Genomic DNA, 16,852 nt, shown 5'->3' with positions numbered 1-16,852 from the left:
ATCATTGGGAGTCTTTCCTCTGCCTCCCAGTTATTTACCATCATTCCCCAAGATCCCTCTGACATTGCAAACTAGAACACCCTAAAGATTAACTTCCCACCTTTATCGGTAACTTTTCTGTTGAGCCCCTTTTGTGTTGAGTGCCTCATGACTGTCCAGATCAGCTTTGCTGGGAACAGTCAGTGTGGCTACCTTGCTTGTGCTGGCTGGGTGCGCCACACACTGTAACAGTTTAAGTAGAGAAATGCCTTGGTTATGAAGCACCCAGGTTTACCAGAGCTTCCAGGAAGAAGGCTACTCTATTAGGAACACTCCTCATATGGGATCGGGTTTGCGAACACGCAGAAGATTCACATTCACAGTTCAGTCAAGATTCTGCCCGTGTTGATGAAGAATTTAGATAGTCACAAAAAACACCTATTCAGATGTGTTATGACTCAGCTCTGCCACAGGTAGAATTTGAACCCAGGCTCTTTGGGTCTGTTTAGGCTATCTTCTTCATACATTTTGAGGGGTGATAAAGATACTACCACTGCACCATAGGACCATCCTTGCTGAAGCATTTAATCTTGCAAATACCAAGATTACCAAGAAAGGCAAATTCTAAATGATCACCACAATTTATGATACAGGAGAAAAAAAAGCTCTATGGTTGTCAAGGTAATGTTGATTGACAAAGGTGTTGCCATGGAGAAAATAACGAGGAACTATGAGTTCTCCAAGTAAACAACTTGTTTATTTCCAATTAGCTGGTTTCTGTTAGAAGAGGGCATTGGGTCAAGCTCCATCCATCAACATGCCATAAAGCCTCCTCAATGCTTATTAGCATCTAATTTAAGTGGCAATCAGCTTCTTAATTGTCCTCTCGACAGCCTTACCTAGTATAATCCATTCATCAAGACATATTACCACAGGGTAAACTAAGGTTGAGAGCCAATCCTGACCACCTCAGAGTTTCTTTAGTACCTAAAGCACCCAGAGAAAATTATCCTCTCCAGCAAGACCTGGGAAACATTTGGGCTTGAGTAGATAAGTGGCATGCAGCAACTGTTTTGTACAAGTGCTAGATAGTGAACATTTCCAACAACAAGAATAGCAAATAAATGCATGATAAAAAGTAAGAAATGGAACTATTTATTGATAGGGTGAGATGATTTAAATCAAAAAATTCAACATACAATACAGTTCTACATGCAGTGATTACATTTACAGGAACCTCAGTGTTTGGACTCATATTAAGCCATTCTGTTACAAACAGTGGCGTACTTCCACTTGTTTGCGTGGAGCATAGGCTGAGTGGGCCAAATGGCCTGTTCCTGTGTAACAAATGCTGTACCATATTGCATAGGAGAAACTCTAACCACCTGCCAATGACATCTAATAGCATTAATATCAGCATCATCATCCGGGAAGGCATTCTGATCAGAAATTGATACAGCCCAGCCACATGAATGCAATTGTAATAACAGCAGAAGCAGGCAGAGTATTCGCAGTAAAATGGGTTTCCTCTCCCCAAAACATCTCCACCACATACAATGACAAGTCAGGAAAGTGACCAAATATTCTTCATTTGTCTGGATGGATAAAGCTAAGACAACACTCAGGAAGCTCAACATTGTTCAGGATGATACACTGCACTTGATCAGTAGGCTACCCACCATCTTAATTATATGGCTATAGTGCACAAGCTAGAATTAGAATCCCCACAGTGCTGAAAGAGGCCATTTGGCCATCGAGACTGGACCGAAGACCATCCCACTGTATCCCTGTAACCCTGCATTTACCATGACCAGTCCCCCAGGCATCATATCCCTTGACACGCCAGGCAATTTAGCATAGCAAATCAACTTAACCTGCACATCTTTGGAGGAAACTGAACCATCTGGAGGACACCCACTCAAACAAGGGGAGCACATGCACAAAATGATACCCAAAGCTGGAACTGAAGTCGGGTCCCTGGTGCTGAGAGGCAGCAATGCTAATCACTGAGCCACTGTGCCACTCCCCAATCCCCCACCCAACCACACTACCCCTCCTACCAACTTCAATGTTTCTTTGACAGTGCCTTCAAAACTCACGTCTTCTACCTAAAAGGACATTAGGATCATGAGAAGACAATCCACTTCCAAGTCACACACCATTCTGGCTCAGCAGTTCTTCAGTATAGCAAAGCCCGAATCTCAAAATGCCTACCTAGCAGCAATGTGGGAGTACCTCCAGCACATGGACTGCAGTAAGTCAAGAGGGTTCTCAATCGTATCTTCTCAAGAGTTACTAATAGATGAGTAGCCTTGCTAGTGATGTCCACACCCTCAGGATAAACTTTTTTTAGAATTCTAGTGGCTTTGCAAACTTATCTTCCCTCTTGACTTTCCAATCTTGGAAATTATTCCCTGTGTCAGGAATTGTATGCATCGAACATGGACAGGAATTATTTCCACTTCTACTTTAGCCCCCAATCTTTTCCACAGTCGAGGTGTTAAATTCCAAGGTGGTTGTATGGAGTCGGTCCCAACTGATCAACAGAGTGGGACCACAGTAGCTCTAATTAGGCTAACTTGCTCATCACACTTTACAGTTACTTCTTTTTTTTTCTTTCTTAAATCAGAAAGATACTTCGAGCTGCATAAGCACATATTTTATTCATTTAGTATTTCATTCTTTTGATGGACTGAATAGAACTTGCTGATTGCTACGTTATATATGAATTATTTACCAAGCTGTTTTTATGTAGGACTGAGCCTCTTTATGCAGTATGTCCTCCCACCACCAGAATTCCAAGTTAAATTAAAACTGCACTGAAATATATTTGGGATCATTTCTCCATGGGTAAAATTCCCATCGGTCCTATACAAAGAGGAGCTGGAAGATGGGAGTGTGGCTGGGGCCAAACCCCAAGATCAGAGCATGAAGGCTCATGGATAGTCATTATGCCTTGATGCCAATCCTCAAGTTGGCAATGAATGCCCTTATTAAGACCCCATCCTGCTACTCCACTTCTCATTCAATCACAACAGCTGAGGCTTTCACCACTCAGAGAGTCCAAAAAGTAAATCTTGGCGTGTATTAATTGTTTGATCGAGGAACCTGACATCAGATGGGCACACTGAGAGCCACTTTCCCCTCGTCAAGCCCATTCTTGGCCTGGGTCACTCACTGGTCCTGAGCCTATGGTCAGAGCATTGCTACCCACAGCTACCAACCCTTAGTGGCACTGCTTGAATGAGAAGCTGTTACTCTCTGATTGGCTGGCTCCTCTCAGGGCAGGTGAGAGTTTCATCCTCAGGATACCTCAGAGAAGACCCACTGCTGAACACTTCAGTGCTTGACTGGCATTTAACATTGTGGGAATTCCCCAAGGGAGGCAATGTCTACTCTCACCATAGAATCATAGAATCTATGTGTGTGAAAGCAGGCTATTTGGCCCATCGAGTCCACTCCAACCCTCCAAAGAGCATCCCACCCAGACTCATTCCCCCTATAACCCTGCATTCCCTATGGCTAATCCACCTAACCTGCACATCTTTGGACTGTGGGAGAAAACCAGAGCACCCGGAGGAAACCCAAGCAGACGGGGGGAGAATGTACAAACTCCACACAGACAGTTGCCTGAGGGTGGAATCAAACCTGGGTCTTAGGCGCTCTGAGGCAACAATGCTATCCATTGAGTCACCAGCTCCTTAACCAGCAGACAAGATCTCCATTGGGATGAAATTCTGCCCTATATGATTGGTAACAAAATTTATGAAATACTAATGGAGCGGGCATAGGGAGGTTGCGGAATTAACACTATCTTTCAACATGAGGGAACTGGGATCTGTAAACATTTCTGCTTTGTAACTCTATGTGGAGAAATTCAGATTAAATCACATACACCAATAATTTTCTTTGCAAATTATTATTCATTGCACAATTTGTTTTCCATGCATCCATAGCTTTTGCCTCACATTGTTCTTACCAAACAGAGAGCCTCTGATCCGTCCTCCAGGCTGGCTTGATGCCTCAATTATCTGCACATCAGTCAATCCTTGTTTCAGCAGCTTTCTGGCTGCGCCCACTCCAGATATTCCAGCTCCAACAATGACAATCTTTTGGGTCTTATTCTTGGACTCATTAAGATCCATACTTTGGAACAAGGACAGCACATGGTTATTTATAATTTTGCGTTACAATGTGGCTTTATGAGAGACTATCAGCCTGTGTATGTTATTAAAATCAGGAAACATGCCAGTCAGACATAGCATTTATCTTGTCAATTTTGAAAGGATGAAGAGCTCTGATACTTTTAATTAAGAGTTATAACAAGAGAGATGTAAGTGGGATTTTAAAATAACTGTATTTCTGAGCTGCAGGTCGGATACAGAAAGCCCAATAGGAATGGAAATTTTGATGGGACTTGGTATCATTACCCAGCAGTAACATAGGAATTCAATCATAGCTATTGATCATCAATAAACTAATGGAAGGTGTCATCGACAGTGCTACCATGCAACAATTGTTCAGTAATAACCAGCTCACTGACACTCAGTGTGGGTTCCCCAAGGGGCATATAGCTCTTGGCCTCATTACAAGATTGATCCAAACATGAATAAAAGGGCAAAACTCCAGAGGAGAGGTGAGAGTGACTGCCTTTGATATCAAGTGTTAATTTGAATGGCAGAGGCATCAAAGAGTCCCGGCAAAATAGGGCTCAGTTGGAATCGGGGGAAATCTCTCCTCTGCGAGAGTCACAGCGAGAACACAGGAAGCCCTTAGTGGATTTTTTTGGGGTCAATCATCTTGCCTGCAGCATTTCTCTGCAGGAGTTCCTCAGGGTATTGTCCCAGACCAACCACACAGCTGCTTCATCAACGACCTTCCCTCCATAAGTCCAGAAGTGGGGATGTCCGCTAACGATTGAACGATGTTTAGCTCATCTCATGACTGATGAAATACTGAAGCAATCCATGATAAAATGCAACAAAGTCCTGGCCTTGAATCGACAAATGGCAATGAATATTCACAGCATACAAATGCCAGGCCATGACCATCTTAAACAAGATAATATCCAATCTTCTCCCCTCGCCTGAGACTTACTGGTGTTACCATCACTGAGTCCTCCAATATTAGCCTCCTGCGCTTTAGGATTGACCAGAAACTAAACTGGACTGGCCACATAAACTCTGTGTCTGCAATAACAGGTCAGCAGCTGGGAATTCTTTGCTGAGTAAGTCACCTCCTCTCAGAGACTGTTCACTGTCTGCAAGGCACCAGCTCTGAGATGGAATACCTTCCATTTGCCTGGATAAGTGCAACTCCTATGATACATAAGAAGCTCAATATCATCCAGTACAAAACAGTTTGCACCTTATCCACCACCTTCAATATTCATTCCCTAAACCAGAGACACTCAGTGGCAACAGTATGTACCATCTGCAAGATGCACTGCACACAACTCATCACAACTCCTTTAACAACACCTTTTAGATTCGTGAGCTCTACCATGTGGAAGGACATGAGCAGCAGATGAACGGAAAAACCATTCATCCTCAAGTTCCTCAACAAGCTGCAAAATACCCTGATATCCCCTTTCCTTCACTATTGTTGGGTCAAAATCTTGGAACACCCTTCAGTTGAGTCACTGACACTTTTTCAAGGGGCAGTTAGGGGTGGGTAATAAACATCAGCCTGTAGACAGCAACATCCATGCACTGTCAAAGAATATTTTTTCAACACTAGCTTTTTCAAGGATTTTCAGAAACTGACTCAAAGTAATATTTCAAAAACTTTCTGTAGTTTAATGAATTCCTCTCTGGAGAGGACATCAATAATGCAAGTATTGTCAGAGGACAGGATCCCTGGCAGCATCGTCTGGATTTATATGTTATTCTGCACATGTGCGTGCTCCTGAACTTTTCCATTATCACCTACACATTATCATCTAGACTGGTGTATCAAGACGTAACTAGAAAATGATAAACTTGAATGTGTGACTGAACAACAGGTATTAACTGCCCAGCAACAAACAGAAATGAATCCAGACAATCTATCAGAAGGAAATATTAATCCAGATTTCTTTAGAGGTGAGGGATTGAAATGAAAAATTAACAGCAAGAAGCGCAGCAGGTCTGGCAGTGAATGTGGAGCGAGAAACATAGAGTTAAACTTTTGAGTCCAGTTTGACTCTTCTTCCAAGTTAGATCTCCACTCCACAGTATTTTGCTTATGCATTTTGAGTGGTAGAATCAGAGAGTCACACAGCATGGAAACAACCCTTCAGTCCAACTAGTCCAAGCCAACCGTGTTCCCAAACTAAACTAGTCCCACTTGTCTGCATTTGACGCCTATCCCTCCAAACATTTCGTATTCGTGTACTTCTCCAAATGTATTTAAATGTTCTTACTGTACCTGCATTCATCACTTCCTCTGGAAGTTCATTCCACACACAAACCACTCGCTGTGTCAAAAAGTTGCCCGCATGTCCTTTTGAAAACTTTCTTCTCTCTACTTGAAAATAGTTTGAACTCCCCCATCCTATCAAAGAAACATTTGCCATGCACCTTCTCTGTGCTTCTCATGATTTTAAAAACCTCTATAAGGTCACCCCTCAATCTCCTCTGCTCCAGAGATAAGAATCCAGCTTATTTTCATAAATCAAATCCTCCATACCTGGCAACATCCTGGTAAATCTTTTCTGAACCCCCTCCAGTTGAATAATTCCTTTCTTATAACAGGAATTCCTATAACTGCACACTGTATTCCAGAAGAGGCCTCACTGACCTTCGGTACAACCTCAACATGACAAGGCTTTCAAAATCATGAGGAATCTAGACCAAGTAGCTAGAGGAAATCTGTTCCCATTGGTGGAAAAGTTGAGAATCACAGGAAATAAATTTAAGCCAATCGGCAAAAAGAAGCCTAAGCGTTGGAAAAGCTGTTTTATCCAGCAATTGATGACAATCTGAAGTTCATGACCTCAGGGCAGAGTGAAGTTAATTCAACTGTTGCTTTCAAAGGGAAATTGGACAACCACCTGAAGAGAAAATAAACTGTCTGGGCTACAAGGATAGACTGCAACTAGCTGAGGTTGTTCTTGCAGTGCACTAGGACGGGCTGAATGCCGTCATTCTGTGTTGTACCCATCTTATGATTCTGCCAAAAGCAGAATGAGCGCCTGAGCTAATACTCTCACAGTTACTCTTAAAGACTGAATCAGGTGGAAATTCTGCATGGGGTTGGCAATAGTGGAGGGGTAAGGGTGGTGCGGTGTTGACAGGACAGCAGGAAGAGTTTACTTGGTTCTCTCAATTGGACATTGTAACTTCATCAGGAACACAGCGTACACCAATTAAACAGGGCTTCTACCGAAGATATGCCTCCTGAATTGGTAAATCCTATGAAGCAAAATGGGTCTCCCACAGACAATCGCTCTTTACTTGTGCTTATGACAGATATAGCACACATGACTGATATTCTGAAATAAACAAGAATGGAAATAAAACAACATTTAAGGCAACCAATCCATAACAAAGACATACTCACGGCATTGCTATAGTATGCTCGCCCACGATCAGTGCGGTTAGCATTGTGGCACTGCAAAAACTGATGATAGATATACTGTGCATGGCTCAGTATTAATGACTGCTGCTGCTGGCAATACTTAAGATGACTTTTCAGTTTGACCTGATATTTCTGTAATGCAAGGATATGCAAGACCAGTTTCTGTAGGATTGATCTTCAGGACTTTGTCTGAACACAGTGTTATTCAATAACCTTTATGTAAACATGGAGGGCATATACTGGATTTTACAATATTTACAAGCTTTAGTAATAGGTTGATTCACATAAATCAGTGGCACAGGCATAAAAATACATTTTTTGACTTCAAAATACCTCCAATTCTGCCCACATTCCCTTGTGTTGCTGGGACTATGTGAGATGGGAGGTGACTGAAGGCCTCTTGTCCAGGATTAATTTTAAGTTATATATTAAAAGTGGTTTATCTGGTTAATATTACAAGTGTATTTGCTGCTAGGTTTGCAAAATAGAGTGCAGCCTTCCTTTCCGGTTCTACATGAATTTGTTTACTCTGGTCATTCCAACACATAGTGTTACAGCAGAGAATGGAGAGAAGATTTGACTAAGGGTGTTTAAAATCATGAAGGGTTCAGTTAAGTTTACATTTTTTCCATTGGCTGAAGGATCAACCACCAGAGGGCACAATCCTAAACTGGTAAAACACGAGACGGTGAGGGGTGTTGACGCAATGTAAAATCAAGGCTTTCAGAGATGAACAAGATGGAAAAATATTTTTGTACCCAGTTCTGGAGACCATTGAGAAGGAATTTAGTGCAGAGGGGATTGTGCAGATGGCAAGTGGGCAGCATCCCAATTCTCAGAGTATTGTGCACAGCAGCACAGCAGGTTTTCTTTTGTGGAGAGAGTATTGGCAACAGTAAAAAGAATGTAAGGGACAGGGTCAAGGAAAAAGGACCCTGGCAGAGGAACTGAAGAAAAATGCTAGGATATCAGGATGAGAAATCAGAATCCTACGTGCAAAATGGAGATGTCTCGCTGCCAAAGGCGAAATGGTATTCAATAGCACATTGAGCAATTTAAACTGCATCTGCAAAAAATAAATTTGGGACATATCATATGGGAACATAATATTTACCTAAGTTTAAGGGACTATTTCAAATTTGGCCACAATCAAGCATTTTATATATAGCAACAATTTGTCTCAGCCTGAGTTTGATTATTAAGTTGATGCATTGCTTGTCATTAAAATATATTTCATAACACATTCAAGATCTGCCCATAGAGGACATTACATTCCTGTGACATTAAATTACCTTTTTGATTCGAGTTAGTTGCCTTGACTTGCCAGATTTGAGAATCAATCTACCGACAGGAAAGGTCTGGCTTCAGTCATGTCCCCGTTTAATTATCCCTTCCTTGATTTAACACTGCAACCAGTGTGGCAGGTGTTTCACTATCCGACGGTGTTCCACAGGGATCGGTGCTGGGAACACTTCTGTTTGTCATTTATATAAATGATATAAGATGGGTATATAGAAGGCCTGGTTAGTAAGTTTGTGGATGACACAAAAAAATTGGTGGTATCGTGGACATTGAAGAAGGTTGTCTAAAATTATAAAGAGATCTTGATCAATTTGATAAATGGGCTGAGGGGTGGCAGATGGAGTGTAATTTGGATATATGTGAGGTATTGCACTTTGATAAAGCAAACAAGACCAACACTTATACAATGAAAAGTCGGGGTTTGGGTAATGTTGTAGGACAGAGAGACTCAGGGGTTCAGGTCCATCATTCTTTGAAGTTTATATCACATGTACACAGGGAGGTTAAGAAAGCATTTAGCAGGATTGCCTTCATTGCTCAGACCTTTGAGGATTTGGGATGTCATGTTGAGGTTGTACAGGACATTGGTGAGGCTGCTTCTAGAGTACTGTGTCCAGTTCTGGTCATCCTAATATAGGAAGGGTATTAAGCTGGAGAGGTTAAATTAGAAAAAAAAAATTACCAGGATGTTGATGGGATTGGAGGGTTCAGGTTATAGGAAGAGACTGGATAGGCTGGGACATTTCTCACTGTAGGAGGTTGAGAGATGACCTTATAGAGGTTTATAAAGTCATGAGGGGTATAGATAAGGTGAATACCAGTGTCTTTTCCCTAGGGTGGGACATTTCAAGATTAGGGAGCATGTTTTTAAGGTGAAAGGAGAGAGATTTAAAAAAGACATGCAGGGCTTTTTTAACACAGAGAGTGGTTCATGTGAGAAATGAACTTCCAGAGGAGGTGGTGGATGTGTGTACAGTTTAAAAGACATTTGGTTAAGTACATGAATAATAAAGGCTTGAAGGAATCAGGCCAAGGTGGGACTAATTTAGTTTGGGATTATGGTTAGCATGGACTGATTGGTTTGTTTTCCTGCTGTGTGACTCTATGACTATCTAATAAACAGGGAACATCTGCTAACTTCACTTCACTTCACAGTCATCAGTGATCTCCCTCCACCTCGGTCTTAATCCTTCTTTCAATAATACTATCTGACCATACCCTTTGGATGAATCCAGCCTCCCTATCATTGTTGCTAGCCTATGATTTATGAATGGCATTTTGAATCTCAAGTCCTAACCCAACATTTCTGGTGCTCAGAAGTGCGGCAACTCATCAGTTTCATACAAATTTGGCTGCAGTGTCGAAATATTTCAGGCTCTTGTCGATGATGCTGGTGGGTGCTATGATCACTCCACCTTTTGCATGCCTACTTCTTTTTAACAGGTGCAGCACAGAAAGGAGCCCATGTGGTGCATCAAGCCAGACCTTACTCTCTGCAGGGCAATTTGGACACTGAATGGATGCATGCTAAGTCAATATTTTTTGAGTTGTTGGTATTTCTGCATTTACAGCAGGAAAAATAATTGACTTTGGGAAAATCATGATTTCTTGTAGTATTAACAAATTGAGTGTCAGAACTGAAGTAATCTTCAAATGCCCAATTATTCCTTGCTGTGTCATTTTTGGCAAAGTTCTGGCATCCTCATGATCTACTATATTAGTAGGAATTTCATTTGTTAATTTTAAATTATCATACTGGTTGTCTTCAATGTAGGCACAGTCTTTGGACTGCAAGCACACATAGCTTTGGATAATGCATTACTTTTTCTGCCAATTGAGCTAAAACAGTTTTTTTCTGCTGAGACCTGGCTCAAATCTAAGACTAGAACATAAGAATGGACAATCCTAATGAACGATTTTGCCGAATATTACACACAGAAGCAATGAAGGATGGCTGGTGTTGCATTTACCACTCAATATTTGAAATGCACATGATTTAAATTTCAACAACAGGGTAGATTTCAGTACTCACAACTAAATTAAATTATTGGTTTTGTCCTTATTTTCAAATAAAGTGGTAATTTTTCAGTTTAGATTAATGGCATGCTATTTTTGACACGCATGAAGTAGAAATGTAAACATTGCAACATTCTTGACAATGCAGTATAACTCAAAGAAACTTTTAATTGAATTCATGATAAGTAGCCACATAAAAGCTACTCAAGTGGATGAGGCATAAGAGGACTTTAAATAAGAGGAGTGCAGATGCTGGAGATCAGAGTCTAGATTAGAATGATGCTGGAAAAGCACAGCAGGTCAGGCAGCATCCGAGGAGCTGGAAAATCGACATTTCAGACAAAAGCCCTTCATCAGGAAAAAAATCCCTTCATTCCTGATGAAGGACTTTTGCCCAAAATGTCGATTTTCCTGCTCCTCGGATGCTGCCTGACTGGCTGTACTTTTCCAACACCACTCAACTCTAGTGGACTGCCTGTTTGAATGCATCTGTCACTCCTTTAAATGCTATGACCATACCTATTTGATAATTTGATTTCTTGATTATGAAGTCTGTGTTGCTATTATTTCATTAATCTGTTGAGTAAGATGCACCCACCCTCACATCCTCACCACCACCCTTCTGATCCCAAAGATCTTGACTTCCCCTATGCCTACCACAGCTACTGTTTCTGGCAATGCATCGGTTGCATAGCTGAAGATTAGTTATCATTCATCTTCCCAATGCTTTCTGCTCCTCCAACCAACAGAGTAATTCCCTCCTGCATCACAGGAGAGAAAAATCTTGTAATTTGATTCTGTCACTTTGATGGATGAGGGCAACATTTTTTTAACTGGTTGCTCCCATGATTGATTTTACTTATGTGCTTTTAAGGTGCATTCACCCAATGTCCCCAGGTATTTTGACTCTTTACATTCAATATATTTGGCCACCTCAATGATAACACCTTCCTTAGGTCCTGAGCAAGGGCTGGTATCTAGGGCTTCTGGCTCAGAGAAGGGGGCATTACTTATTGTGTCATTTATTGCTGGATCCTATGAGTGGGGACAAATAAAGTATCCCGTCAAACAATATGACAAATGTTCCCCGTATCTTAAGAAGTACTCTTTTCTGTACTGGATTTTCTTTTAACACATAATTTATCCTGGAACATCTCTTCTTCAATAAACCTTTATCATTCAAACAAATAGCACCAAGAAATATTTTATGAGAAATAGTCACTTATTAAAGTTAGAGATTTCTGTTTAAATAAGAAAAGATATTGCCATGTATTTAGTGCCTGGTTCTCTAGACCACTTCTAATAAATCTCTGATCCAAGATGTACTTTCATTACAAAGTCATCCAGCATTCTTGCAACAGAGGTCTCTGTTCCCAGATGTCCATTAATTCACTGGATAAATGGTTGATTTATTAGGTGAAGCTATACCACAGAAGGGAATTCTAGTGTGTGAAAATAAATTACATTATAAGTTTGCAAGCTGTCTGATAGACCTTGGGAGATAACATCCTTCTTTTGTGAAATCTACAAGCAGGATGTCAATCATGTTTTGACTAAGAAAGCAAGGAACATTCTTCAAACTCATAGCACAAGATTCATGCCAAAAATGTACTTGTCGTGATTGTAAATGTACATTGTTGAGTATGAGTGAGCTTTTTTTCAAAATTCATGCACAGAATGTTGGCAATATGGCATAGGCCAGCCTTTAATCCCCATCCCTAATTACCCAGAGGGCAATTTTGAGTCAACCACATTGCCGTAGATCTGGAGTCACATACTGGCTAGACTACGTGAGGATGGTCGATTTCCTTCCATAAAGGACATTAGTAAGCCAGAGGGCTTTTACAACCATCAATAATAGATACATCATTGTCATCTTTATTCCAGACTTTTTGTATTCAGTTCAAATTTCACCAGCTACTATGATGGGATTGGAAACCATGCCCCAGGATATTAGTCTGCTGTACTAGGTTCCTGGTAACACTAGAACTACAAGACTGTCATGTAACATTTTATATATATAAGTATTGCATTCATTGTCCAAAATCTGAACCTATTCAAATTTTCCAAGTTTCTACCCTTTCCTTTTTGAATGGTTGTGTCAGAGGATGACAAGAAAGAATACTCTGATTAGTTGTAAAGACCATGTAAATGTAAAACTGGAGGTTACTTCCAGAAATCTTACTGTAGCTCCATAAGCTTAAAACCTTGGCTGACACTCAGTAGACACCTGAACCTATGTACCTCAGTCAATCAGTATCAATAAACAAAGATTGGTCCATTTATTTTATTTGTAGGATGTTTCTTGATCAGCGTGATTGACACATTCCACAATGTTCATCTTTTTTATTATGGATTTGCATTGCATTCCCAAGCGCATCAGAGAACAACCAGCATATGTATCACACTAGACAGTTCTGTAACAGATTGATTTAACAAGTGGGTGTATTAACAGCTTTAAGCAACAAGCAGTGGTTGTTGTTGAAGTTAGCCAAAAATCAACAGATTTGAAAGATGTATATGAAAAACATAAAAAGACAAGCTGATTAGATCATTTTCTTTAAATATCTTTGTTCTCATTCATTCAAACATCTTATCTGGTGTAGCCACCTCATTTTAATTACTGGCTCTCAGAAATGTGTAACGGGAACTATAAACCATGGTGCTGAAGTTTGCCTCTACATCCAAAGATCAAGCAGTAACTAGCACATGTATAACAGGGGTTTCCCACTGTGATATCATTTCTGATATTGTGAGATCCTTTGCTGCCTACAGGGATTGATATGTAGCCTGCGAGGTTCTTTTGATTGGTTTTATATGGCTCTTATGTGAATCTTCTGTAATTCTTGCAGCAGGAGCTCCTAATTAACATTATAAGAAACCTGACCTTGTTCCAGAGCATGCAGTCATAGCTAAACTGGAAATTTCCCAAAAATGCAAACAGATGACCCTGTGGCAGGATATTTTAGATTAAGAAAGAGGATGTGTGGTTAAAATTATAAAAACCTGGTAATACTGCAGAAAGATATATTATTTATCAACTTGTATGGTGAAAATATGGCAAGAAAATAACATTATGCAATGAAGATGAGAATTGATTGGTTTTACAATGTACACCTTTGCAGAGTGGCTTTTGGCACTGGGTGCTGATGTGGTTCTCCTAGACTTGGGATAGACAGCTGAAGAAACTATTACTGAGATACATCATCCCCTGGATTGATGGTATGCAGCTAGATTGCATGCAGAGGGAGTCGGAACTACATTTCCATTTCACCAAAACCAGCAAAGATTTCCAGCCCCAACGCATTCAAATAGATCAATACAAATCTGACCACTAGGTAGACTTCTCTGACTTTTACATGCTATTGTAATTTTCAGTAAATTACGTGTCATTGCAACTGAATTGAGATTTAGTTACAGACTAAGGGAGATGAGAGGATACTTCCCCGTACTTTCACTTCTCAACTGACCACCCAACAAGATCTGACTTAAAGAAGTGCTCTAATCCTTTGAGTGTTGTCACTCTCCAGAACAGGCAAGAGACAGGTTTTCTCATACATTTTTAGAAAAAGGAAAAATTAATATTAACTTCTCGGTTTTTGTCAGCTGACCATAGCATCCATGTTTGTGTTGTCTATATATATGATCCCTGATGACTCCAAACTTTTTATTTACTCATTGTGGGATATTGTTGGCTGGCCAGCATTATTTGCCCGTCCCTAGTTGCTCTTGAGAAGGTGGTGGTGAGCTGCCTTCTTGAATTGCCACAGCCTGAGGTGCATTGGTGGTTCAGTGGTAGAATTCTCGCCTGCCACGCGGGAGGCCCGGGTTCGATTCCCGGCCAATGCATTGCCGCTCCTTTAATTTCAAATGCTGCACGGCATAACAAAGTTCAGCCCGATGCAATGTCTGTTTCGCTTGGCTGCAGACTCACCGATGTCCTGCTGCGCGCGCGGTTCACAGGAATGTGTTTACTCATCGGGTGGGGTAGAAATCACTGCTCCGTTTTGTGGGCGGCACGGTGGCACAGTGGTTAGCACTGCTGCTTCGCAGCGCCAGAGACCCGGGTTCACTTCCCGACTCAGGCGACTGACTGTGTGGAGTTTGCACGTTCTCCCCGTGTCTGCGTGGGTTTCCTCCGGGTGCTCCGGTTTCCTCCCACAGTCCAAAGATGTGCAGGTCAGGTGAATTGGCCATACTAAATTGCCCGTAGTGTTAGGTAAGGGGTAAATGTAGGGGTATGGGTGGGTTTCGCTTCGGCGGGTCGGTGTGGACTTGTTGGGCCGAAGGGCCTGTTTCCACACTGTAATCTAATCTAATCTAAAGCCTACAAGCTGTGGATTGACCTATAATGCCATTAGGGAGGGAATTCCCAGACGTTTATCCAGCAACAGTGAAGGAACTGCAATATATCTTCAAGTCAAGCTAGTGAGTGGCTTGGAGGGGAAATTAAAGGGCGTGGTCTTCCCATATAGCTGCTGCCCTTGTCCTTCTAGACAGAAGTGGTCATGGGTTTGGAAGGTGCGGTCTGAGGGTCTTTGTTGAATTTCTACGGTACACCTTGTAGATAATGCATACTGCTGCTACTGACCGTTGGTGGTGGAGGGAATGGATGATTGTGGATGTAGTACCGATCAAGCGAGCTTTTCTCCTGGATGGTGTCAAGCTTCTTGAGTGTTGTTGGAGCTGCACTCATCCAGGCAAATGGGAAGTATTCTATCACACTCCTTACTTGTTCCTTATAGATGGTAGATAGGCTTTGGGGAGATGGGAGGTGAGTTACTTTCCACAGTAATCCTAGCCTCTCACCTGCACTGGACTTGGAACTTAGTCATTTGTATCTCTGCATGATAAATAGGTTTTCATCATATGTATTCTATTTCAACTCTGCAGCCAGACTATCTGTGGAGTTATTGTGCACAACTTTCTTTGAGTATTCAGACAATAATGCTGTAATTCTACAAGAAAGACCTATTACATTTTAATGTATTCTCAATAGGAAGTCTCAAAAATGTCATTTACATTTTAATGTACTGAGACAAGCAAGCTAAATTCCAGCCTGAGGACATTCCTACATAATAGCAGATGAGAAGGAAGGGTCAACTTGGTGCACATTGATCAGTCTTCAAGGTGATTAAAAGTATACTGTTCCTTTTATGTACATCTGCAAGTACACTTAGGTGGGCAAGACAATATAAGCAGGCAGTGGTATACCAGCGATGTTATTGGCCAAGTAATCCATTTATCATTAGGGATGTAAGTTCAAATCCCACCACGACAGATGGCAAATATGGAATCCAATTTTAAAAAACCTAGAATTCAAAGCTAACTTAATGGCAACCCCATTATCATTTGTTGTTTAAAAATAAACAGCTGGTTCATTCATGTCCTTTTGGGAAGGAAAAATTGTCACCCTCACCTGGTCTGACTCAAGACTCATAATAATATGGTTGATTTTAACTACCCTTTGCAATGACCCGACGAAGCCACTCAGATCAAAGGCTGTTCACAAAATCATAGAATCCCTACAGTGTGGAAGCAGGCCATTGAGTCCACATTGACCCTCTGAAGAGCATCCCACCCAGACCCAGCCCCACCCCCTCCCCGTAACCCTGCATTTCCTATGGTTAATTCACCTAACCTACACATCCCTGGACAATATGGGTAAATTAGCATGGCCAATCCACCCCTAACCTGCACATCTTTGGATTGTGGGAGGAAACCAGAACACCCGGAGGAAACCCATGCATTGGGAGAATGTACAAACTCCATACAGACAGTCACCCGAGGGTGGAAGTGAGGTCTGCAGATGCTGGAGATTAGAGTCGCGAGTGTGGTGCTGGAAAAGCACAGCAGGTCAGGCAGCATCCGAGGACCAGGAAAGTCGACAGGAAAGGGGCTTTTGCCTGAAGCGTCAATTTTCCTGCCCCTTGAATGCTGCCTGACCTGCTGTGCTTTTCCAGCACCACACTCTCGACCCGAGGGTGGAATCAGG

At 41.5% G+C, this 16,852-nt stretch overlaps 1 protein-coding gene and 1 non-coding gene across 4 annotated transcripts in view; one reads left to right on the top strand and one right to left on the bottom strand.

The window, feature by feature from the left end:
- LOC122553795 (peroxisomal N(1)-acetyl-spermine/spermidine oxidase-like) overlaps window positions 1–7,709 on the bottom strand; it is a 68,371-nt gene extending 60,662 nt beyond the window's left edge. For all 3 annotated transcript variants that reach the window (XM_043698129.1, XM_043698130.1, XM_043698131.1), the window contains exons 1-2: window positions 7,522–7,709; window positions 3,959–4,125 (exon numbers count right to left, since the gene is read on the bottom strand). In XM_043698129.1, the coding sequence (XP_043554064.1) occupies window positions 3,959–4,125; window positions 7,522–7,604 (250 nt within the window). In that variant the 5' untranslated portion in view covers window positions 7,605–7,709. The remainder of the gene's footprint in view (window positions 1–3,958; window positions 4,126–7,521) is intronic.
- A 6,926-nt stretch (window positions 7,710–14,635) lies between these two features.
- trnag-gcc lies at window positions 14,636–14,706 on the top strand. Its single transcript has one exon. It is a non-coding gene; the product is annotated as a tRNA-Gly (tRNA).
- Window positions 14,707–16,852: the final 2,146 nt, after the last annotated feature.

Source organism: Chiloscyllium plagiosum, chromosome 10 (genome assembly GCF_004010195.1).
Source record: "Chiloscyllium plagiosum isolate BGI_BamShark_2017 chromosome 10, ASM401019v2, whole genome shotgun sequence".
Lineage (NCBI taxonomy): Eukaryota > Metazoa > Chordata > Chondrichthyes > Orectolobiformes > Hemiscylliidae > Chiloscyllium > Chiloscyllium plagiosum.
Note: the sequence above shows the minus strand (reverse complement) of the source record. Positions and strands in the feature narration are given on the sequence as shown.